Source organism: Cnephaeus nilssonii (assembly GCF_951640355.1).
Source record: "Cnephaeus nilssonii genome assembly, chromosome: 11".
Lineage (NCBI taxonomy): Eukaryota > Metazoa > Chordata > Mammalia > Chiroptera > Vespertilionidae > Cnephaeus > Cnephaeus nilssonii.
The window spans coordinates 88,808,567-88,834,053 of record NC_137082.1 but is presented as its reverse complement, the minus strand read 5'-3'; the positions used below and the strand labels follow the sequence as shown (position 1 = coordinate 88,834,053).

Genomic DNA, 25,487 nt, shown 5'->3' with positions numbered 1-25,487 from the left:
TGTGACTCGACACGGTTAGCATCGGTAGCAGCTCTTTTTATACTCTTTGAATGTATCAATAATTTGAAGTATAAGAAAATCCAAATAAATAAGTTTGTATGAAAAGAAACTCCAGTTTTTTATTCTACTGCCGCGCTTTGTAAAATCTGGGGTATTTAAAAAATTAAATCCCGAGTAGAATAAAGGAATCAAGAAGAAAGCAAGCGAGTGCAAAGGGTTAAGGATGGAGTCAATGTACTTCCTGACCAGTTCCCTCTCCCTGACCAGTTCCCTGTCCCCCTGGCCTGCCTCCCCCCACCATCTCACCTCAGGACCCTGCCTGCCTCCCACCCCCACTGCCCTTTGGTTTTCTACCACTTCTGCCACCCACCTCATCCAAGGCCTTCCTCTGAGTTCCTGGGGCTCATAAGGAGGGAAGCAACACCATTAAAATACGCAAAAGAGGTGTGATTGCTCTAAGGTAGAGTTAACCTCTGAAGGGAATGCACCCGATGTGTCAATGTGAAGGGAGGAATCCCACTTGCAGACAGGGGAGGCCTTACAGAGGAGGGGATCCCAGAGCCCCTTTACACATATTCCTCAGATGTAGCCTCCAGGCCTCAGTACATCACCGACAGTCCTCCAGATCGGACGCCTGTTTATAATTGTCATCTCCCCACTTCCTCTTCTTCAAATCACTGGCTCCAGTAGTTTCCAATGTGTAATTTTATTCCATTGACATATACCGCCATCTCTCCCTGCCTATGACACCTCTCTCCCTGACCCCACCTCCCCCACCCCTGGGCCACCTTGTAGTTCCACCAACTCGCCCCTAGTGTAGTCAGGGGCCCTTTCTAGAAGGTTCTGGAGCCGTGTTCCCCTCCCTAGTCCTGCTCACTACCTTTCATTGTAATGGCGAGTAAGCTCCTGATTTCCTTGTGTTCCCGTGATCTGTGCAGTGGCTTGGCATTGAAGGAAAAGTCCTCAAGAAATATTTGCTGCATAAATGAACTTATAAATAAAGTCATGGCCAAGGCCACCCAGGAGAAGGCCAAGAGGAAAGTTTCTAAAATATATTATATACTTATTGACAGGAAGAGACCTGTACGTAAAAGAGAAACATTCTTGTTCGCTAGGATCCATCCATTCGAAAACCTCAAGCGCTGGTCTCCTGGAAAGCCGTGACAGGGCAGGTTTTAATCCTCTCCCTCACCCACTTCACAATAACGTGTAACGGCGACATCACAATGAGAGATACACTAGGGCGAACGGCATGAACTAAAACTAAGCACTAGAGTCAGCTGGCAGTTATGCAACAAGGAAGAGCGACTTAAATTCTATTTTGCTTCCAGCTCGCTGGGAGGTCTACATACCACAACTGGGCTGCCAGCTCTTCGTGGCTGAGACAGCCCTACACACACTCCGGAAAAAGCCGCGGGTGGAGTCCAGGTCCTCAGTGCTACAGCACGCACTGCCAGTAGGTGAGGGCAAGGTCGAGAAACTCCGTATCATCACCCTCTCGGGGTCACACACTTCACACTACACACCCTGCATGTAAGAACCCCCACTCCGAAAGCTCCGAGTTCTTTTTATTTTTTTAAAAATATATTTTTGTTGATTTCAGAGAGGAAGGGAGAGGGCGAGAGAGAGATAGAAACATCAATGATGACAGAGAATCACTGATCGGCGGCCTCCTGCACGCCCCATACTGGGGACGGAGCCCGCAACCTGAGCATGTGCCCTGACCGGGAATCAAACTGTGACCTCCTGGTTCATAGGTTGACGCTCAACCACTGAGCCACGCCAGCCAGGCTAGTTCTTTTTATTTAAAAAATTTTAAAACAGAGAAGAGTTATTGATGTTAGGCTACATCAGTGGTCTGCAAACTGCGGCTCGCGAGCCACATGCAGCTCTTTGGCCCCTTGAGTGTGGCTCTTCCACAAAATACCAAGGCCTGGGCGAGTCTATTTTGAAGAAGTGGCGTTAGAAGAAGTTTAAGTTTAAAAAATTTGGCTCTCAAAAGAAATTTCAATCATTGTACTGTTGATGTTTGGCTCTGTTGACTAATGCGTTTGCCGACCACTGGGCTACATGGACAAGTGCAAGTTGGGAAGCTACTGGAACAACATACTCTCCCCAAACCCCTCCCCACTCCTGAGCCATCCAGCAGTGCTGATGTTCTTCATTTATAAACGAGAATTCTAGGTTTTTCAAATTGATTCAAGTCAAACAAAACCAACGACAATAACAACAACAACAAAAGCCCACGCAAAGTGAAAACAGTAATCACTTTCTTTTAAAATGTCTGTGAAAATCCTTTCATTTTCTGCAAAGCCCAAGACAGTAGTCTATTTAAATAAAACTGATCAACTGCTGTTTTCAAACAGTATTTAAAAAATACCACCTAACTAATAGCATCATGCTTAGGATGACATCAGATACTGATTCCTGACGGGTAGAACATGCTTAGTAGATATGTATACACAAGCAATACCAGCTGATTTGGGTAGGAGCATCCTTTTCCTCACTACACATTCAGAGGCAGTGGACTGGGTGTCTAAGACTAGGATAATACTGTGAGTAGAAGGCTCAGACTAAGCCTTTTTCTTCTCCTCAGATATATACACTGAGTGGCCAGATTATTATGATCTCTGAACGCATAATAATCTGGTCACTCAGTGTGTGTGTGTGTGTGCGCACACACACACACATATGAGGCCCGGTGCATGAATTTGTGCATGGGTGGGGCCTGGCCAGGGGGAGGGGACATGGGCAGTTGGCCAGCCTGCCTGCTGGTCGAACTCCTGGTAGAGGGGACAATTTGCATATTAGCCTTTTATTATATAGTATATACACTGAGTAGACAGATTATTATGCGTTCAGAGGTCATAATAATCTGGCCACTCAGGGTATATATAACATCAAAGGATAGCCCAAATCCCATCGATGGACAGGAAATATACCCCATTTGAGCAATGACCTGCACTTGGTCTGGTTTTGAGGTTACTTCTCTTTCATTTATGGAGCACTGCCATGCTGGGCTCTCTCCTAGGTTTAGGGCTACGAGTACGATAAACAGTGTCCAAGCCCAATCATGAGCAAGACAGGGAGACACACATGAACAGTAATAACCGCCCGAAGCGAAGGCTCCGTGGAGGTAGGAGGGCCAGCTCATTCACAGGAGGGGTGGCTAACTGCCCGGGGCGGGGCGGGGGGGTAGCTTCACAGGGGAGGTGACATTAACCCGGGGCTCCTGGGGGAGACAGAAGAGCGGGGTTCCTGGAAGACCAGGCAGAGCCACAGAGGATAGGACCAGTTTGAGATTTTCACTCCTAAACGAATCTTCAACTCCAGGTAAATCCATCTACTTGCGTGTTTTTAAAAAAATCTAATATATTAGAGAGCAGCATTCATTTCCCAGCAACATTGACAAGGTACAGAGATTTCCCAGGAACCCCTGCCCCACACATGCATAGCATCCCCTGTTATCACCACAATCTTCCAGAATGTTCCATGTGCTCCAAAGGATGGACCCACATGATACATCCTTAACATCCACCGCTGACACAAGAGTTCCCTCTGGGTGTGTGCGGTCTTCAGGTTTGGACAAATGGGTAATGACATGTGTCCATCATTACAGTGTCATACAGAGCAGTCACACTGCTGGCTGGCCTCTTCCTCGTATCACCAGTGCTTGGCCCCCCACAGGGAAAATGCTTCATCGATAAATGCCTGCTAACGACGAGGAACACTGGCCGGAAGGGAGCTATCCTGATTATTTCAAAACTGTGTCCCCCTTCCGTGAAATGTGCATCGTCACAGCTGTAGGCAAGGTGTCACGGTGGGTGACACGGAGTAACAGGCATGGAATGTCCGGCAAAAACGCTGCACAGCAGAAACACAGAGTCCTTTCCCTCCTGCCTCAGGATAGCCCCTGGATCGCGGGCTGTGCTGCATCTATGAGGTCACAAAGTCTCTCAGACGCTGGGCTAAGTGCCACGTGGTTAAAGGATGCATTTTAACGACTGGATGCGGCCCTATGAGGACCCCCACAGCCCAGCCCGCATTGCTTTCCCAGCTCGTTCCTGGCCACCCTCTCTCACTCCTTCACATGCTCCCCCCCCCCCCACCACCTCCCCCCTCCGCCCCCGCCTCACGTCACACACCATGCTTGGCTTGCCAGCAGTCAGCTCTGCATTTCCATCAGGAACCCGAGAAACCGCATCCCTGGCAACAATAATATCAGTAAAACCAAGCGGCAAAGGCATCGCCGAGCACTCTCGTCTACCACCGCTACCCAAGAGCACCTGCCTCGGAGCTCAGCACCCAAAGCAACGGGGTCCCTTCAGAAGGGGGACCAGGGCCCCATTGCTGTGGACAGAGCGCCTCCACCGTCTCCTGGGGAAGGCGGCATGGAAGGCGAGGCATCGGACGCTCCTTCCAATGTCCTCCCCCACCAGTTAGCTCCCACACCACGGTCCTGGCCCCCTGTCTGCTACCCCGCGCCCCGAGGGGGAGTGCAAGGCAACAGTAACTGCGAATGCACGTTCCCACTTCACGGCTTCCTGGAAAGCTGTGGGGGGAGAAACAAAGGCCTGGGAGGCCCCTCACATCGTGGATTTGAGCGATGACCCACGCGGCTGGAGTCCGCGAGGTGAAAGCACCCCGTGTGCTCCGGGGGAGAGCTTAGCGCGTAGAGAGCTGCTGAGGGCCGCCACGCCTTCCTTCTCCTCTGCACCCGCAGAGGGACCCTCGCTGAGGTCACAGATCTATACCTGTCTCAAGCCCCCTAGACGCCGTGGTCGGCAAACTCATTAGTCACCAGAGCCGAATACCAACAGGACAACGATTGAAATTTCTTTTGAGAGCCACATTTTTTAAACTGAAACTTCTTCTAACGCCACTTCTTCAACATAGACTCGCCCAGGCCGTGGTATTTTGTGGAAGAGCCACCCTCAAGGGGCCAAAGAGCTGCATGTGGCTCGCGAGCCGCGGTTTGCCGAACACGGCCCTAGAGCTTTAAATGGGGAGAATGGTAATCGTATGGTTGCTAATCATCAATGTGCTTAATGGAAAAGATCAATAAAAACAAACAGAAGAAAATATCAAGGATTGGGGAGGGGGGTTGGGTCAGGTATCACTCAGAGTCAAGACTCCTTCTTGAATTACTTCCTGATGGCCTGCAGTGAATTCGTCCCAGTGAGTTCGTCCAACGTCCCCCCAACACTGTCATTGCTGCGGCGTCATTCCTCCCTGGAGATGGGTTTGTCCAGATCACGCGGAAAATAATGAGCAGAAGACTGTGCAGTGGCCCAGCCGCTGGCCCGGCATCTGATGCTGGCCACGTGTGCCTCTCACTTCCTTCCACTGTGAACCTCAGGGATGAACAAGATAACCCTTCTCTTTGAGCCGTGAGTGGCTATGGACATCTTCAGAAAGTTCAGCAGACAAGATGTTACCTATACAGGTACTAGATGAAGAACATTATAAAAGTTCCCACTACCTGGTCATTTACTAGCACACACTACTCCGTGGCAATTTTAAAGTAAACGTGACCACATAGTTTATACCGACATGCTTATAAAGCTATAAGATTAAGTTTAACCATAGGCATAGCTCTCAATGTTTACAGTCACGTTCTGTGAAATTCCTGAAGCCAGTGTTCCTCAATTTACAAGCCACACTCTTTTGACACCGAAGTTCGTATTTTCCTTGTATTTAAAATTTCAAGGTAAATGAAATATTGCCTAGTGCCTACAACAGGGGAAGTTTACACTTGACCTTCGCCAATAGGCCGAGAAGTGCTACGAGGGAAGGTTACATATTGAGTGTGCCGCTTTAAACTGCTCAAGCTCAATTTCTGTCACCCGCATCCCTCAGGCTGGCTGCCAATAACAGCGGCCAAGGTCGTACCAAGATTATGTCCGACTACCTGCTGTTTACAGCCTCTGTACATCCCAACTCTTCCTCGCCACCAAACCACATCAACACGTCATGGATCCCTGTCTTTTTTTTTTTTTTTAATATTTTATTGATTTTTTACAAAGAGGAAGGGAGAGGGATAGAGAGCCAGAAACATCGATGAGAGAGAAACATCGATCAGCTGCCTCCTGCACACCTCCTACTGGGGATGTGCCCGCAACCAAGGTACATGCCCTTGACCGGAATCGAACCTGGGACCTTTCAGTCCGAAGGCCGACGCTCTATCCACTGAGCCAAACCGGTTAGGGCTGGATCCCTGTCTAAATGCACGCCAGGTCCTCTGATAGGCACGCGAGACACGCAGCAGAATCGGTACTTGCCCTCCGAGAACTCAAGATGAACTGGGGAGAAGATCCTTGTCAATGTACCACATCGCAGACAGGGGAACAGGAGCCCCGGGAGGCACCTGAGAGCTCCCCAGACGACGGGTGACCCCTGCATGTCGTGGGGAGAGCAGGCCAAAGGCGGGGCACAGCAGGGCCACCCCCAGGGCGGCAGGACTGGGGTCACAGAGCACCGCACTTGGTCCTGCTGACTTCCGCTTGTTGGCCTGGGGGTCCGCGAAAGGGTTTGAAGCAAAGGTGTACGGTGGTTCAGTGAAAAACTCTGCGTGGCTGCACACTGGCTACCGTGTGGGCAGCACATTTTAGGGGAACGAAACTGGAGGCCGTTCGAAGGCTTTGAATCAGGGCGGCAGAAACATGCTTGTTAAGAAGGACGCATTTGATATGCAGAGAAGATAGACTCCGGGGGACCTGGAGCCACAGGATGTGGGGGAGGAAGTGGTGGGAAGGCTCCCGGCTCTCTGGCTCGGGTGGCGATGCCACCCAACAGGATGCAGGAAGGAGAGCAGGTTTAAGGGCGGAGGTGACTCTGGAGTCGGCTGCCCTGAGCTGAGTGGGACACTCCTGAAGACCTATCTCCGGGAGGAAGGGGAGGGGCCGCGCTGAGGGTGAGCTTGGAGACGGGCCAGGAGCACGTGGGGATGTCCCGGCAGCACAGTGGTCCTGGATTTCAAGGAGAAAAAAGCAAATAGTTTCAAATGTGGTAGGAAGACCCAGCCCAGGAAGGATGGAAAATGTTCATCACGGAGAAAGTGGGGTGCACCAAGGACCTGAGCAAAAGCTATTTCAAGAAGTTACTAAACGAGAGTCCGGCCATAATGAGTTATAAAGTGAATAAGAGGGAGCAGAGATCATTGGCTGAGGAGCTGTTAGATGGAGAAATAGGGTTAAAAGCAGGATTTGGTTTGGGTTGGTTTGTTTTTAAATCAGCTGAAATTTCACGACCTTCTGGTAGCCAACACTTTCATAATTCCTCTGTGTTCATGTATATCCTATATAATCCTATATAATAAAAGCCTAATATGCAAATGGACTGAACGGTGAAACGATAGGTGGAATGACCGGTTGCTATGATGCGCACTGACCACCAGAGGGCAGCCGTTCAATGCAGGAGCTGCCCCCAGCCCTCAGGTCCCAGGCCAGCCAAGGCGGGTGCCAGCAGGGGTTCCCACTACCCCCATTGCCCTGCCTGTCGCCTCACAGATCGGCCCTGATCGCCGGCCAGGCCTAAGGACCCTACCCATGCACGAATTTCATGCATTGGGCCTCTAGTATATATATATATATATATATATATATATATATATATATATATATATATGTACATAAATGTAGATATATACATACATACACATGTAATGATGCACAGATACAAAGTTCACTTATTGCTGAGATTATTATGTTCTAATAAAGTGAATTATATCTTTACACCGAAACCACTCTAAGTTATCACAATCACAAGCATATGCACGAAAGCATAGTCTCTCTTCTACATCAAAACCCAAGACCTTCCTGTGACCTACCCTCCCCTTTGACAAAACCGATCTGGGTCTGACTTCTGAGGAAGGGAACAGACACCCCCCCAATCCGATTGCTTTTTAGAAGGAGGAGAGCAATCACCCACTTGGAACGTTTCCAGGGGTTAAACATGCAATCGTGTGAGTAGGGCCCTAGGAGCGGTACCTCTGAGGGCAAACCACCCCCTCGCAAGGGGGTGCTGACAACATACACCCCGAGTGGCACCCAGTGAGTCACCGCAGAGGGCGAGTTCCACCCTGCGAGGCTCCCACACCTGCCCCTGTCTCAGCACCACAACAAAGAGCACACAAAGCTCTCTTGTGTGCGAGGCAATGTCAACAAGGCTGGGAATACTGGTTCCACTGGCCCCGTCCGCGGAGCGGCCACAGGACTTGGCTTGGGTTTGCTCCACCAGGAAATGGGGCAAGAGGTCAGGATTGTAACTCAGAAAAGGCATCCCCCAAGGACTTGCAGAGAAGGCAGCCTGGCATGGGTTGTTAATGAAAAAAACGGTGTGTCATGTCGTGTTTTTGTTTTTGTTTTTTGTAGAGGGACACAGACACAAGCAGCGTCACACTTTGGTGACGGCTCTCTCCTCGCCTTCTCACTCTTCTTAAGCCAGTTTCCCTCCTACTGCATTATCCTAGCCATCAGTAGAGGAAACATCTGAGCTTTCATTTTCAACTAGAAAATGAAGAACTCGATAGTCAAGGAGCCTAGCCGGAGGAGACACAGAAAACTGTTCTATCAACCTGGAAGATAAGCCCGTCTCTTACTTAGAAGGTCAAAACTCACCTCTTCCTGACTTAATAGACATGTTTTCACAGAAGGAAATACTATGGACTCAGGTAAAAACCAAGTTCTGTATGGAGGGGAGGAGACTTCTTTCCACCACCATTGGACAGACACAGGTGGAGTCACGGGGACCTGGGAGACAGTAGACAAGACTACGTGGACCTCCAAGGGCAAAGCAGGCCACTCGCAACCCACAGGTTCTTCAGGGGGACGGTCAAAGGAGATGACGGGTAAGGGGCGCGTCCTGCTGGGCCCATCACTTCCCAAGTCTCGTAGGCTGAGCTCTCCAGGGAACAGAATGAATCAGGGAATTCCATGAATTCATTCATGGAAACAAGTGGGAAATGGTGTCGAAGATAAAGAAGACTTTCCTTTTCTGGTTTGGTCAAGTTTTAGAAAAGTTAAAAAAATATATATCTACATTTTCTCTTCCTTCACATTTTCCCAAGACTCTGACAAGAAATAGCGAGAAGAAGTAAATTTTTCAGGTCTTGAGGACATACCTTTTTACCAGCAAAGCCACCTGAGAATAAGGAGCAGCCAAAATGGACCAGCTGTCTCCCAGCATGCTCTGGCTGCCCACGCGCACATATTTCCGTGAGAACATCACTGAGGTAGGTCACTGTGTGTTGTTGTCCTCACTGTTTTCAACCCGGTAATTTTCCACCGCCCGCTTTACCGGGAACCAGATTCACTGTCATTTATGAGAAGATGCCTACATTATTTTTGCAAATCAGTCTTCAAGGCCTTATAAAGCCACCGATAAGACTTTCTGGCAAAGGAACAGATTGGTACTCACTCCGAATAAACTATGCAGCCACTCATTATTGGTGGACGTTGTACTTACTCATTTCATGTTGCCAATACACTGGCTGCGAGCTTTGGCCAAAGCTTAGAACCGGGCATGTGGTTCCAGCAGCTTCATAGCAGCAGTGATAAGACGGGGTTGAGCTCTCATATGTCAAATGCTCAGGCTTCCGCGGAAGAACATGAACCCGGTGTTCACGCCATGAATTTGCTATCAGATGTTTCACGCATGGTCTTCAAAGACCTGAGGAACATTCAAGTAGATGCCGGAAAGGTGACACTCTGTCACCTCGTGAGGTCGCGTGGTTCATACATTCCTTTGCTGGCCGTCAGCCTGTTTTGCACACTGTTCTGTCATCACATACCACCCCCTTCGTATCCTGTATCTGTACCCTAAGTAGACAGCTTCCTGGAATTTGCAGGTTTAAGTGTTCTTGGAGCAATGATTTAGCTCTCACCTCCCGGGCAAGCAATATTCTCCTTGATAGCATGTGCCCATGTAATATGATAATATTCTACCACTAGCTTATTTAATCCAAACTGATAATCATCAATTACTCATCTTATGCTAGACCCTTCCTAGGATTCAAGCAAAACAATATAGCTCCAACAAAAACGAACTTTGCATTAACTGTAATATATACACATATATGTAAATATATGTAATGTCAAGATGATGAAGGAAGATAAAAAAGTAATGAAAGGCAAAAAAGAAAATGACTGAATGATTCTAAAAACAAAAACTCCTGTATAATATGTGCCTTTGAGAACAACTCTAAATGGTAAATGACATGCAATTTAATACCTGTTCATGTATTCCACTGTTCAACCATTAGACAAGCTAATTTCTTAATGGTTCCTGCAACAGGTAAAATGCATTGTCTGATTTTCCTTCGACCTCACAAAAAAGGCTACTCACTTGCTGCCTAGCTGGTTGAGCGTCAGGACAGAAAGGTTTCCAGTTCAATTGTGGGTCAGGGCACATACCTGGGTTGTGGGTTCTATCCCCAGCTGGGGTAGGTACGGAAGGCAACCGATCAATATTTCTCTCTCACATCAATGCCTCTCTCTCTCTCTCTCTCTCTCTCCCTTCCTCACTCAAAGCATGTCTTCAGGTGAGGATTTAAAAAATAACGAAATGAAAAGCATTATTAAAAAAAGAGAAAAGTCACTCACTCTATTCAATGATGTGGTGTGTATGTAGGAGGCGAAGTGAAGTTCCACCCAACAGGAAGTGTGATTCAGCTGAAATGTCTTTCTTCTTTACACGCAGACAGGTGACTGTGCTGGTAATCCAGACGTGGGGTTTTTGTTCAGACAGAAGGACTGCTCTTTCCCCTACCTGCTCACACCTGGGAAACACCTAGAAGGCCAGCCTGCACGCCCCCAATGGAATGTGTGAGCTTCCCCTGCTAGCGGGGCAGAGGGTGAGATCCTGTGGTTGACCAGAAGGCCGCAGGTGGGGAAGATGGAAAAACAGGGAGAACAATGACAGCCGCGTGGCCATGCCATCTCATGGCCGAGATTCACCTGCTTCCTGACTGAGCAGCCCGCTGAGAGCCTCTGGGGCAGCCCCCACGCACAGCAGGGGGTTCTTTTTCACACCCACCTGACTTAGGCAATGCGCTAGCCACAGGGCAGCCCCACCTGCCGCCCAAGGCTCACATCCAAAACGCATGGAGCGAACTCCCTGCAGACGGGACACCCCAACCCGGAGGCTCCTGGGACCCTGCTCCGGCCGCGGGGCAGGTCCCGGGTGAGCACTCTGGGTGTGAATCTCGGCGTCACCACCCACGGACTGTGGGACCTCGGCGACGACCCCCGCCTTGGCTCCCTCACTAGAAAGGGGCCGCTTCCAAGGTTAAAGGAGGCCAAGGGTCAGCGTGCCGCACGGGCCCAGCGCCACAAAACAAATCTCAGACGATCTCCCTCCTGCTGCCTTGTTCCTCCATCTAGATGTCAGCGCTTACTTCATCAGCATCCCTCAGCCGCTCAGCTCGGTATCTCTCATCAGAGCTGTCTCAGCAACTTTCCATCCGGTTTCTCTCACCTTCTCACCTCCATGACACACCAGTGGGGAGGAGGGGGGGGGGGAAGGCGGTGAGGGGGCCTCCGGGAATCTTTCCAAAATGAAGATCATGTGAGGGATCCCCCCCTCCCCCACCCCAAGGCCCAGAGATCACAGTTCCCATTGGTCCTCCCAGCACTCACACTCCTTCATGCTTGTTCCCAGCCAGGTGTGCAGCCTTGCTTCCTACCGCTCCTTCCCCTCCAGCTGACAAGCGATTTGAGCCGTCTTCCCCTCAACCTCTGTCCAGGCTGCTGCTCTGTCCGGACCGCCCTCTCCCCGGGTTCCCGTGGAGGCCCTCACCGCCCCCCCGCAGACAGGCCCGCCGTCCATGTGCTGACCGCAGGGTCCCGAGGCGGACAGAGGCCTGACACCCCGCCCAGTGACCGCCAGCTTCCTGCCTGGGAGCCAGCCCACGGGGGGCCGGTGTCAGGGCTGGAAGGGACACACCTGAGCATCAGACTCAGGAGACACAAGGCCGCGAAGGGAGACACGGCCACGTCACATGCAGGTGCCACCACATTGCACTGACCTACAGGGGTGCTGGATGTCCAGAAAGCAAAGCTCTGTGTGGATTTCCTTGTCTCACGCTCACTCCCTGGCTGGACTCTCTCTTAGGGCCAAGCCCCAGGATGTCCCATCCACCAGTTCTGACAGGTTGGAGGCCTGGCGATGGCCACCTTCCCGCAGACGCACGTGTGAGTGTCTGAGCCCCTCTCCTCGGGCCTGAAGGTCAGAAGCGCCTGCCTGGTGCATGGGGTTCGCTGTCCTTCTCTATATGAGCACAGCTGACAGCCACCTGATGGGCGAGGGGTGTCACAGGAGGCCAGCGCTCGGGGTCACCGGCCACTGACACACAAGGTCAGGGGTCCTAGGTCTGAGAAACGGAGGGGAGCGACGGCAGGAGGTTTCACCAGCACAGCAACCCGCTTTGGAAGGCACTCCTCCGCCTGCCTTCCGCAAAGGGAAAAATAAACCCCAAAGCTCTGAGCGATTCCTGAAAGCTGAAAGGGATCCTTGTAGAAGGTCACTACCTCTGGGAGGCACACCTCCCACACGGAAACTGAGTGACGGAGTCAGCGAGCCCCACCCGCGCCGGAAACACTCCATCAGCCTGTCCAAGCTTTCCGCCCGATGCCCATCGCATCTCTCAGAGGCTACAGTGCGCTCCAACTTTCCATTCGGTTCCCACACACACGCGGCAGGGAGTTCTGCACCCCATGCACCACCCTGTTACGGGCCAGAGCTTCTGTTTCGCTTTCTTTTCTTGGTCCTCGGTTTCCTGTTGGCAGGTGATCTGCAAGCGTTCTGAGAGTCCGCAGCGTAAAATGTGAGAAGCGCCATCGAGGGGTTCCCAGATTTTTTATTCAAGCGACTTCACTAATGTTTGTAGATGGAGAAAAGCCACACTATAGGGCACCCAATAACTTCCCACTGCATTTGCTCATGCTCCCCCTTTCCATATCTCCCATAAAGCTCTTATTTTAAAAAGAAACTAATGTCTTTCTCCCCAAATTTACACACAAACACACACAACCACACCCCCCCTCTCTTTACCCCTTTATATTGAAATCACTACAAACAACAAGGGTGAGCCCCTGGAAATTAATAAAAGAAAATTTCTTTCCCCCACCTACACACAGAAAGAGAGAGAGAGAGAGAGAGAGAGAGAGAGAGAGAGAGAGAGAGAAAGAGAGAGAGAGAGAGAGAGAGAGAGAGAGAGAGAGAGAGAGAGAGAGAGAGCTGTGAGTACTCAGGTCCGCCGAGGAAGCCACCAGTGGACGGTCCCACCAGGCTAGGGAAATAGAATCATGTCTTTCTCAGTTCACCTTTCATTGACGGTTCCCACACACACTTCACACCAGAACCAATCAACCCAGTGAAAGAATGAAACCCTCTTTCCTTCTCCCAGAAATTACTGACGACTGTAATGTAAGCAGGACTGAAGGAAGGGGCAGAGTGGTTTGGTAAGAACACCACTTATAGTTCTACAATACGATGAACTGTGTCTCTGGCTGCTATGTCAGGTCAACTTTTCCCTTTTTATTACAAAAATTTTCTAGCATATAGGAAATCAGGGGAATGTGAACACCCATAGACCCTTCACCTAGATTGAACAACTTTACCAGTTTGTCAATTATTCTTCTATTTTTATGGGGGTTTTGCTAAGTATTTTACGAATTTTAATCACAATTCTCCCCTAATAATTCAGTATGTGCCTCTAAAAAAATGGAAGTATTTTCCTTCGTAACTATCATACTAGTGTCACATGATCAAAATCAAAATAATTCCCTAATATCATCTCATCGTGAATATCAATCAAATTCAAACTTCCTTGGGTGATTATTCTCAAGCATTTAGAAGCGAGATCAGAAAGGTTGGTAACAACCCTTAAGTCATTCTTCTATCAAAGGTTAATGTCTTCATCCTTGTTTTGAGTTTAAATACCAGGCTGAATACCCAAATGTGAAAGATACACCCACCTAACCTTTGATCACAAACACCATATTAAACCAGCTAAAAAAAGAACCTCATTTAGTCAAGAAGTGGAGTAGGAGAGAATCACAACTGTCTCTCTTGGGGATAAAAAAAAAAGGCAAAGACAATTTCCCAGACACCAAGCTATTATATCAATCAGTCCCCCCTCTTCTCTCTTCTGAATCATTCTTCCTAAACTAGAAAGATCTCCTGACTCCGTTCTTCTGAGAAGATGAACTTCAGAAGCTCCCTTGTCTGTCTCCGGGCTTCCCTCAAACAGATCTTGACAAAATTAGCTGATCCTGTGTGCAGTCCCACTTCCCACACATTTACCCCCGTTATAATCTGATTTCCTCCCTTTTGTTCCCTTTTGAGGACCGCGCTTTCCTTAGTCACACCTGCAGGGTCCATCACCCCCGGGATGGCCTCCTGGGTGCACCCCCAGCTCGCTGTCCTGAGGGCTCTGCGGGCTGGAGCTTTGCATTCTTCCCGGTAATTTACTCAGATGGGAATGTCACCTGGAGGCGGAGGACGTGTAACTGTGGGAAAGGCCGGGATAAGATGTCGGTACTTAATGACCCCGAGGGCTGTGTGGGGGAGGGGAGCCCGGTGAACGCTCTGGTGGACTGGCTCATTCTAGAGCTCTCTCCGGGTGGTTCGATGCCTTGGGGTGGGAAGTGACTCCCAACACCTTCCGGGGACCAGAGGTGGGGGAAGGAGGCCTGGGGCACACCAGATCATGGGTTCCAATCACACCGATCAGCTGTGTAATATTCCGACATGCGTGCCACCTCTAAACCTCAGTTTGCGCTTGTGCAAAATGAGAACCCGCCTCATGGGATTGTGGTGAAAGTTAATGCAGAAACCAAAGCGCCCAGAACATAGGAAGCAGCAAACACATCAGAGTGACTGCTAGCGGGGACAGGAAGATTCCATTATAAAAACTGGTCCTTAGGTATCTAATATTCACTGCTGGCAACACCGGCTGGGGTGATGCTCCTTAGCAACCGTACCTGTCCTTGGGAACTTCTCCAGAGGAGGTTTGGTGGATGCCCATTTACCACGTACGCGTGATCCAACGTAACAGGGACGGCGCACAGAGTGTTGTTCAACACTCGGAGTTACTGTGCAGGCGGATGATTCATGCTAATTAAACTCACAAGCCAGGGGAATAAAATTAGCCTGTTTCGACATTTCCTTTTGTTCGGTAATTACAACTCAAGGTCATGTTAGATAATTCTGCCCGAGAGACAGAGAACATCTCCATGTCTGGTGGTGTGTGTGTGTGTGTGTTTGTATGTGTGTTTGTGTATGTATTTGTGTATATGTGTATGTGTGTATATGTGTGTGTGTATGTATGTGTGTGTTTGTGTATGTATTTGTGTATATGTGTATGTGTGTATATGTGTGTGTGTGTGTGTGTGTGTGTGTGTGTGTGTTTCAACAGGCTCTGCAGACGGAAACCCAGGAGCGTGCTGAGTCAGGCCTCGCAGACTCGTGAGCACTCCCTCGCACCCCCATTTATTTCTGTAGATCATGGCGCGGGGAAGACGGGGCTGAGACCATGTGAGCTTGTTCTAGCTTCGCCGGCTTTGCAGGAAGATGGGACGTGAAAATAGAGCCAAACGGGCTGGGCTTTATCTCGGATGCGTCCGTGCAGGTAGCACTCTGTTCATCATGATGACAGCGCCTCCCTCCCTGATGCACACTGTCACACCCTCAGCCCCAAGCCGCTGCTTCTCCCACCGACGGCCGCGGGGCCGCGGAGCCTCCCATTCTGGTCCATCCGGTTCCCAGGAGGGGCACCCTGAGGCGGGGACACTTCCTGGGTGCTCCTCGCTGCCAGGCAGCTGTGGAGGCATTCACACACTCAGGCCTCGGAGGCTCTCCTGACATCCCCAAGGCACATCCCACTTTACAGGTCGGAAACGGAGCTTCGGAGGGCAAAGAAAGTGCCAGAAGCAATGGCCTCTCCAGGTTTTTAGGGGCCTGATTATGTTCGTTTTAAAGGGGAAAAGGCCCAATCGTGAGGACCACGTTGCGCTGAAGGCCGCAGAAGGGGGCAGCAGGAAGGAGGGACCCTGAGCCATGAGCTTTAGTGGTAACCAACGTGGGCGGCTCGCCTGGCCTCTCTGAGCGGCAGAGACGGAAGGAATCTGATGACCAGACATATGAACGGCAACATGAAAGTCATTCGCCTTTACAAACTCATGCTATAGTTCAGTGGCACTGGGTTTAAAATTTTTTAAAACAGGTTTTCTTGTTGTTTAATAAATCAGGATCATTGGGGGGGGGGGGGGTGCAGGGTGGGTTAACTGTCTGATAAAGTGCCAAGCAGTATTTAGCTGGTCTGAGTACGCAGAATGCAGAAAAATTCCGATTTCTGTACCGTACATTTCTCAGGAAACACTGCCCTTTGGGGAGCATCGAGGAGTTAGAAGTTTACCTAAAACTGATCTGCGATGCCTTCTGGATAAATCCTGGGTGAAAGCAGCAATCGCTTTCCTCCACACTCTGCCCACTCCTCCTGAGTGGTTTCTCCACTGTTAGCAAAACCCGCGGTGCTGACTGAACACATTCTCTCGCTCAGAATCAACTGTTTGTTCTACCAAGACAACGCCTTCTATCCAAAACGAAAAACTTACTTTGCCAGAACGAGGGAAGTCTTATTTCCCCCCCCCCCCCAAAAGCACAACGAATAATAAGGCGATCTTATTACCACCCGATCAGAGTGCAATTCTGATAAAAACTTCAAGTCACATTGATCTTTTCTCCAAGTTTTATGACAGTCTTTTCACATGGAAATGTCTGATAAAGAATTTGGGAAAAGCACTCTGAATTGCGATTTTATAAAAATGCTGACTTAGCTACTTGGCAGAATGTGTGTGAGCAGAGCTGTGTATGGCTGCCCCACTGGGCTCGGCCCGATTCCAAGGGACCCCACCTACAGAGACCCCCCAGGAGGGTGCTGCCTGCAACAGGACCGTGCGGTGGCCCTGACCAGTGGACTGATGGAAAAAAAATGGCTGTACCTGTTTCAGAAAATAGGACATGCTTAAACAAAGAGACACATGAGCCAGCTTGCACCCGTGTGGCTAAATGTGGGACAATTTGAGCATCAAAATAAATGAAAACAGGAATATATGCTACCCCAGTGAACGGAGAAACCCTAATGCCATGCTGCTAATGATAAGTGAACATACAAATGGAAAAGAAGAAAAAGCTCTTCCCAACAGTGGAATGACAGCTAACACGTGTAAGAAGGAATGATGGAGTTAGGGAGAAACACACCGGTTTCCCTTCACGGTGAAAACGGGATCGGACGGGAGACAGGAACAGCTGCCCCGGGCGTGAGGAGGAGGAGCTAGAGAAGGAACAGGATGCGAGCTTACAGAATCGCCCAGTGTTTCCTTCAAATGCTCCAGGAACCACAAAGTGAACGGTATTAAGACAGCAGAGAAATCAGACAATGTCTTAGCCAAGTGATCAAACTCAGGTCACCAGGATCGGCAAAGGGACAGTCACACCTCCAGATGTGACGGTCCGAGGAGACCTCACGCACACAGCAATCCAACCAAAACACGCAACCCAGGTCTACCACGAGGAGCCTCGGAAATCCACATGAGGGGCTGTTCTATGACACACCTGGCCTTCGCCTGTGTTCCTCAAACACGTCATGCAACACAGGAAGGCTGTTCCGTGAAAGGGTCCTGAAGGGACCTGACAGGGACGTACAGCAAGTGGCCCTAGACTGGATGCTGACCTGGAGGGAAGAATGCAACCAAGGTCATTTTGGGGGCATCTGACTAAACAGGCGCACGGACTGTAGATGGAAGTATTAAATGTCCTGCATTTGCTAATAGCACCGTGGTTACGTAAGAGAATATCCTTGTTCTTAGGAAATACACAGTGAAGTATGAGGGGGGGTAGGCTGCCTACCCTCAAATGAGTCAGAAAAAATAAATGTGTGCGTGGAAAGAGAGAAAGAGGGGGAGGACAGGAGGAAAAGAATAAGACAAACACGAAACAATGGTGGTAAAAATGTGTAAAACTAGGTAAACGGTATAAGGGAATACACTATACTATTGCAACCTCAAAAATAAAGAGTTTAACCAAAACAACAGCAGCCAAAACAGCTTGGAGGGGTACCAGCGTTCCGCTTGCGTTAATGAGCAGAGAAGTAATTAGCTTGTAATTAGTGGTGCAAAAGAGAGAGGTGCGTGTTGGGAAACATTCTGTTGCCGTCACCTTCAGAACCACCACCAGGAGCACGTGTGGAGCCTTACTCAGTGACGACTGCTCTGAAGGTGTTTTACTTGGGTGACCCCTTTTAGTCTTCACAGCGACCCTAGGAGAAAGGCCCTGGAGTCACCCCCACTTCACAGATGAGGAAATCAAGGTTTACAGAAGTTGAGTAACGTGCCCAAAGGAATACAGGGAGTAACTGGCAGAACCAGAAACCCAACGAGGTTGATGACAAAGCTGGTGGGGTTTATTGCTTTGTTCAACTTAAATTTTAATTATTTATTAGTTTTCCTCAAAGAAAGAGAGATGAAGCACAACCTAGATGAAATTCTGGCAAATTAGCAAAATATGCTTGAATAAGGGTTTCTTCTAATTATAATTACAGCACTAAATTAACCAGAGAGACTAACCAACCGAACAACTGAATGACCGGTCGCTATGATGTGCACTGACCACCAGGGGGCAGACCCTCAACGTAGGAGCTGCCCCCCGGTGGTCAGTGTGCTCCTACAGTGAGAGTGTTGCTCAGCTGACCAACCTGTCCTGGCAGCTCACCAGCCCGGCAGCAGCCACTCCCTCCCTCAGTAGTCCTGCAGGTCCAATCTCTGGAGAACAGGCCAGGCACCAATGGACCAGCACCTCCGGCCTCCTGGAAATCGGCCTCGGGCACCACCGTCACTTCCCCTCCCTAGACACTCTGCAAGGAAGAAATGATATAAAAGCGGCAGCCAGGAGGCTCCCGACAATTGGTGCAAACATCAGCGGGACAGATCCAGATCCTGGGCTGGCAAGGAAGTCCCACCGCCGCCAGGAGGGCCGATCGCATCCTGCCCCCCCCCCCCACTCCCCTTGGGACTCCACCTGTGCACGAATTCGTGCACTGGGCCTCTAGTAAGTGATATTTCTGGTCTCCATAATTTACTTTATGCTCTCTTTCTTCCAAGGGCTGACTTGGTAATCCACAAATTCTTTGAAAAAATACACCCGAGTATGTCTTTTGACATGATCTTATCAAATGTCTCATAAACCATGTGGTCCTTGCTATGGCATGCATGTTAGTGTCCTCCGAAAATGAGATGTTGACGTCTACATCCCCAAAGTGATGGTATTTGGAGATGGAGCCTTTGGAGTGTTACTAGGTCCTGAGGATGGAACCCTCACGAATGGGATTAGTGCCCTTTGAAGAGAGATAAAAGAGAAAGGATTAGTCTCTCTCTACCACATGAGGACACAGTGAGAAAACGACCATCTGCAGGCCAGAAACTGGGCTTTCCAGATGTGCCAGTGCCTTGATCTTGGACTTCCCAGACTCCAGAACCAAGAGAAAAACATTCCTGCTGTTTACAGTCCATTCGGTCTATGGTATGTTGTTATCGGAGCCTGAACTAAGACAATCTTGTTTCAAGTTTTTCTTTCTAATTAAAAATGTTTTCTCTCCTTTCAGGTAAAGTGATGGAACTTACGTTCATGCTTCCTTTTAGTCTCGACACTTCAATTTTACTTAAAAATATGTATCACTTGCAGCACACTGCCTGCTCAGTCCCATGGTCCTCCTCACAACTGAGGAGTAAGCGGCTACACATGCCATCTCTTTCTTCCCTGTGGAAGCTGAATGAACATTAATTTTTTAAACATTTGCAAATACTTGCAGGTGTTCGGGGCCATCTTACCATCTGACAGAGTGAATGCCCACTCCAGAAAAAGCAGCCCCGAGCATGGCGGCATAACTTAACCACAGAAGGAGCTTATAAAATCCCGATGCCCAGCCTACACTCAAGACCAATGAAACCAGAACCTCTGGAGCTGGGACCTGGGCATCAGTCATTTGAATCTTTCCTGACAATTCCAACAGGTGGCCTAGTTTGAGATGGCTGGATCGAGCGCCTGGAGCCGTAAAGAATCACATCTTTTGTGTACAGAGCCAAAGGACTCACCAGGGCTTTTTGGATCTGGTCTCATTAGGAAGGTACAGTCCAACTGGTGAGTGGTGACAGTAGGAAGCAGTAACTGGACGAGACTGAGACGTGCGCCAATGAAGGGGATACACAGTGAGCACAGCAGGAGGCCATGGGACAGTAGGTGTCACCCGCACCCCCTGGGCACAATGGCAGGCTCTGGTAAAGCGAGTTCGGCCAGGGAATGGTGTGAATGGAAAAGTATCCTGTACGTCCGGGAAGCAGTGAGGTGCCGGATCCAGCTAGAGTGGGAGGTGCAGCCTCCGAGCAGAGAAGGTAAGCGGGAAGCAGACCAGAACCAGCCCCGGGGGCCTGGCAACAAGTCCAGGCGGGAGGCAGCCTGGAGCCTCTGAACAGATTTGCGGAAACGATCGAATGAAACTCGCCTTTGGGAGAAAAACTAAAACTATCTACTAAGAACAAAAAACACAACAGATTAGGTAAAACTGTATGTTGATGAAGCATAATTTGACATCTTCCTTTTTAGTTTTCCACAAAAGACAGGACCCACACACACTGGGGCCTGCTAGACTAGAACCCGCGTGGATCTCACCAGCTGGGGACCCACTCGCGGAGGGACTGGCAGCCTGAGCCCCCGGCTCACCCTCGGCCCCTCTGGCCTGGTCCCACCCTCACAGTAGCAGTGCCCCCACACCTGTGCCTGCCTCCTTTTCTCAAAAGGCGACTCCTATGGCTAAGAAATAGAATCCAGAGGACAACGTTCCAGGCCACAGAAATGCTTTCTCACAGTTTTTTTGTTTGTTTTGTCTTTTTTTGTTTGTTTGTTTGTTTTGTTTTTTTAATAAGAAGAACTTTTGAGAAGCTGAATGATTCCTAGTCCATCCTGGCCATTAAAGACTGCTAGGGATACAAAAGGGGACCATCACATTCATTCATTCATTCATTCATTCATTCAATACTTATTGAACACACACCCCTCGCTGCTCTTCTAGGCCTTGGGAAGAAATACAGCAGGGCCTTTTCCAAAGAAAACACTCCCTGGGTGAGTGAGCGACCTCACTCAACAACGTCACAGCAGCCTAAGGCTACACAATTTACAGTTAACTGACTAACGGATCCTACTACAGACCTTTAAAAAAACGAACAGCCAAAAAACAACAAAAAGGAAAGTCAAGATCATTTATATAATTCACTGTATGTACCAGAGGACAGATAGGGTAACAAAATTCTTTTTTAAAAACTGCATTTATGTAAGTATATTCAGGCCACTAGATGTATCTAAACTCCAAACAGTACCAGCACATCCATGTGTTCAATGGCGGATCAAATAGCCACAAGAAAATGCTTGCTTCTTCTTCTCCTATGTCATATACCCTCAGTTTATGGACAATTCCTGTCTTCTCGCCGTGGAGAGAAAGTTAGCATGAGCACATTCCAGGCTCCTGCCGTCCCCTCCCTGCCCCGTGCAGTCTCACCTGCGTAGTGCACCGGGATCTCTATCTTCGGCCCGATGACGTAGTGCCCCTCCTCCAGGCTGTGGGCGGTGATGGTGGTCCATTGGCGGCACGAGTGGATCAGCAGGTAGTCGTTCTCCCGCAGCCCTTCGATGCATTCGCCTAGAAAACGGAATTTCACACAAGAAACCTGGAATTAGCAGGTGCTTACTCCGTCCTCTGCAATAAAATGTCATTCGTTAGAACATCACTAGTGCACACGTTGACAGATCATCCCGAAAGGAGAAAACGTACACTTAAGAATGAGCAATAAAAAAATAACGTTCCAAGTGGCTCAGTGGTTGAGCACGACCTATGAACCAGGAGGCCATGCTTCAATTCCCGGTCAGAGCACCTGCCTGGGTTGTGCGCTGGATCCCCAGAGTGGGGCGTGCAGGAGGCAGTCGATCAATGATTCTCTCTCATCAATGATGTTACTATCGATCCCTCTCCCTCTGAAATCAATAAAATAGCTAACTAATAAAAGAGAAATATGCAAATTGACCGTACCTCTGCAATGCCCACCAGCCAATCAGGAGTGAGTATGCAAATTAACCCAATAAAGATGGCAGGTTAATTTGCATACAAAAGCGTGGAGCAGCTGGGCGGGGCGGGACTCCTGCTATGATGGGGAGGGCGGGGGGCGGAGGGAGCTACAGAAGTGGCACTCCGGCCGGAGCGGAGAAGACTGAAGGCTCCGGCAGGAGCAAAGACAGAAGGTGGCGGCCAGAGCGAAGGCCTGGGTCCCGGGTGCCAGAGGAAAACCGGTGCCGGCAGCCAGGGGAAGGAAGGCCTATTGCATGAATCTTTGTACATCGGGCCTCTAGTATATAGATAAAAAAAGAATTCCATGCCATGTTGATAATGTCACTCAAGATTCCATAAAAATGTTTCTAAATTATTTACAAAGAGATCTTCAAATGCCTCATTTTACCTAAAGAATTATATTCCAACGATTATAAAACAAAGATTAAGTGCTTACATTAGGTAACACCTAGATGCTCTGCACATATTATGTCATGTAATACAGTAATGGGGAGGGAGGTGTGATCCCTTCCTGGCGGGCGGAGAGGAAATCGGTGCTCAGGTGGAAAGTGACATGTCGAGGCCACAGGCTGGAGAAGCGGACAAGAGCAGATGCGGGCCTGGGCCGATTGGTTCCGAAGCTTCTGCTCTTAAACACGACGGGACACAGCTACCAACTGAAAGAAGAAGCCTGTCTGTCTCTGCTGAAACACCATGGAAAACACCAGCCTGTTTCTCCTTTGCAACTTGATCTGTTTTGCCAGTTCTCTCTGGCCTGCTACCAAACATCCCCATCAATTAAATACACGTAACATTATTTTCCATTTCAATCATTCTGATGGACCCTTTTCGCCTTTGAACCAATGGCAGGCTATTTCGAAAGAGAAATCCACTCCCTGAAATGGAAAAGTTAGCTTTCTACACGCAGGAATGATCCCATGAACCCCGCTTAGTAATAATTTTCAATGATCCAAAAAATAGCCGGAAAGGCTAATTCCTTGATACAGAAAACCACCAGCCTGCCTTATTTTTGATGTTATCATATTTTAATAATGAGAAGTTACTGGTGATTTAACTGTATGTTTCCAAATGGCATTTACCAATCTCTCAAAAGTTCTTAAAAGTTGCAGCAATTTTTCAATTAAAAAAAAAAAAAAAGAAGAGAAAGCTGTAACGATCAACTTGGTTATCGCAACCATAAGCCATCAAATTTGTTCCCAAACTAATAAGGCCATCATTTTAAATACAGTCTTACTGCAAGAATATGCTATCTTTGTTGCAGAAAAGGCTAAGAGTTAAAGCTTTTATGGGGTGGGGGGGGGGGGGCTGGAAGTGGAGGTACCTGAGCAGGAGCAGGAGCAGGAGCAGGAGGGTCCCATTGTGGGGGGCATATTTCCAAACCAGACGCCCCTGCCCCTCACACTTTGGGAGACCAGGTTCTTAAAGACACCGTCTGGGGAGGCCAGTGGTACTCAGCAGCCCTTTAATCTCTCGAGCATATGAGGGCAGGAACGAAAGGTCTAGAAGCACTGCCCATAATATAGCCCCCTCAGGGCTCCCCACCCCAAGGGCAGAGCGGAGGAGGGCACATACACAGCAGTTGGGAGCTACAAACACGGGCTTCAGAGCCCAGCTCTCCTGGTCTAGCCAGGCTCTGCCCCAGCACGGCGTGGTCCTGGGCAGGCACTGCCTTCTCCCAGGAGATGGGACAATGGACCTGCTTCCCAGGGGCTTAAAGATGCCTGGGGCCAGCGAGGGACCCTGGGGGGCACCACTCTGTCGTGTGATGTCAGGTGTGACGGGAAACATCAGCTCCTGATTTTATTTATTGTGAGATTTCCCTCCCTGAAGGTCATCCTGTTTATAAACACTGCAATTTGGGTCAGGTCATCCTTTTACAGGGGAGGAAAGGATCTTCAGAGCAGTCAAAAAACTTGCCTAGAGCTGCACAGCTACGTGGCAGAAACTGACTTCAGGGTCTCTCGCTATCTCTACGTCTCCCTCATGCTCTTCAACACCACACCGACTGACGCCTTGAAAACCACCAACAATCCAAGAAACAGGGAGACTGGCTTTTGGTTCCCTCAGCCAGCATGCCAAGCAGCGTTCCCACGCTGGGGACACACATCGGAAAACAAGACCAAGACCCCTGCCCTAGGACGCTCACTGTCCCACAGGAAGGAGACAGCACCGTCAAGGAGAATGCATGGATTATGGGTTAATTAGGGACTGAGAGGGGCTTCGGGTAAAGGGGGAGAGGATCAGGAGAAAGAAGAGCAATTCACACGTTTGTCATCTTATCCAGCAAACATTTGTTTACTTATTTTGCCTTTAAAAAAACAGCTTTGAGATATCATAATAGACAAAGAAGGATAGATACTTAATGTGCACAATTTGATGAGCAACAAACACTTACTGAGTCTCTTTTATGCACAAAGCAATGGAGGGGTGGGCAAAACATAAGACTCGGGGCCTGCATTCAGGAAATCAACCTTCTCCTTGGTGAGATGCATCCCCATGTAATTTCATGAAAGGTAGGGCAGGGTGAGTGCCATGCAGAGGAAGAAGAAATCAGGAGTGGAGATGGGACTTCAGCAGAGCCGATCAAGAACATGGTAAGAGGAATGGAAAGCATCAGGGCTGTCCTTTGATGGATGAGATGGTCTTCGAGGAGAGGAAGGCAATGGGGAGCCACTGGAGAGTGTTGGATACGAGAACGGCCAAAACCCCACTTCAGGAAAATTCATCTGGTGGCGCTGGGAAAGGGGAATGGGAGAAAGGAGAAACCACAGTGCCATTCAGGGGAAAAAGAAAAATGTCATTTTCTGCAACTAAATCGTTACATCATAAAAACTGTTTTAATTTTATTCCACAGTGGGCTCTGAAGAGGCAGCGAAGGCACAATTGCAGTCAAGTTAATCGAAATGAAAATGTAATGTTAGATCCTACTGCTAGCTGATGCTGTAAACTCTACCAAGAGGATTCAGAATGATCTTCCAAGCCATAAAGTAGTAAGAAACCAAGCTTATTTTTGAGCGTATGCCTTTTAATTTTTTTTAAACAACTGAACCATGTGCCTGCTTTAGGCAAAAAAAAATGTTTCACAAAAATTGTCTAGAAATAAAACTTAATATAATCACTTAAAATATCCTAGGGTAGGCCACTAAGAGAGAAATTACATATGAATTCATACAGCAAACAATTTTTGTGATATAATTATCCCATTGCTTCACTGCTATGTATAACTTACTAAACTTATATATTTAGCTTAATGATGTAGCAACAGTAAGTCTAAAAGAATTATGTGTTAAACTAGAGGCCCAGTGCACGAATTCGT

At 49.0% G+C, this 25,487-nt stretch overlaps 1 protein-coding gene across 2 annotated transcripts in view; it reads right to left on the bottom strand.

Annotated features, from left to right (window-relative positions):
* GAREM1 (GRB2 associated regulator of MAPK1 subtype 1) overlaps positions 1-25,487 on the bottom strand; it is a 162,677-nt gene that overhangs the window by 79,522 nt on the left and 57,668 nt on the right. Inside the window, exon 2 of one of the 2 annotated variants that reach the window (XM_079783703.1) lies at positions 21,608-21,748. In XM_079783703.1, coding sequence (XP_079639829.1) covers positions 21,608-21,748 — 141 coding nt within the window. Of the gene's footprint in view, positions 1-21,607; positions 21,749-25,487 lie in introns of those variants that run through there. The other variant, XM_079783704.1, reaches the window with a different exon arrangement.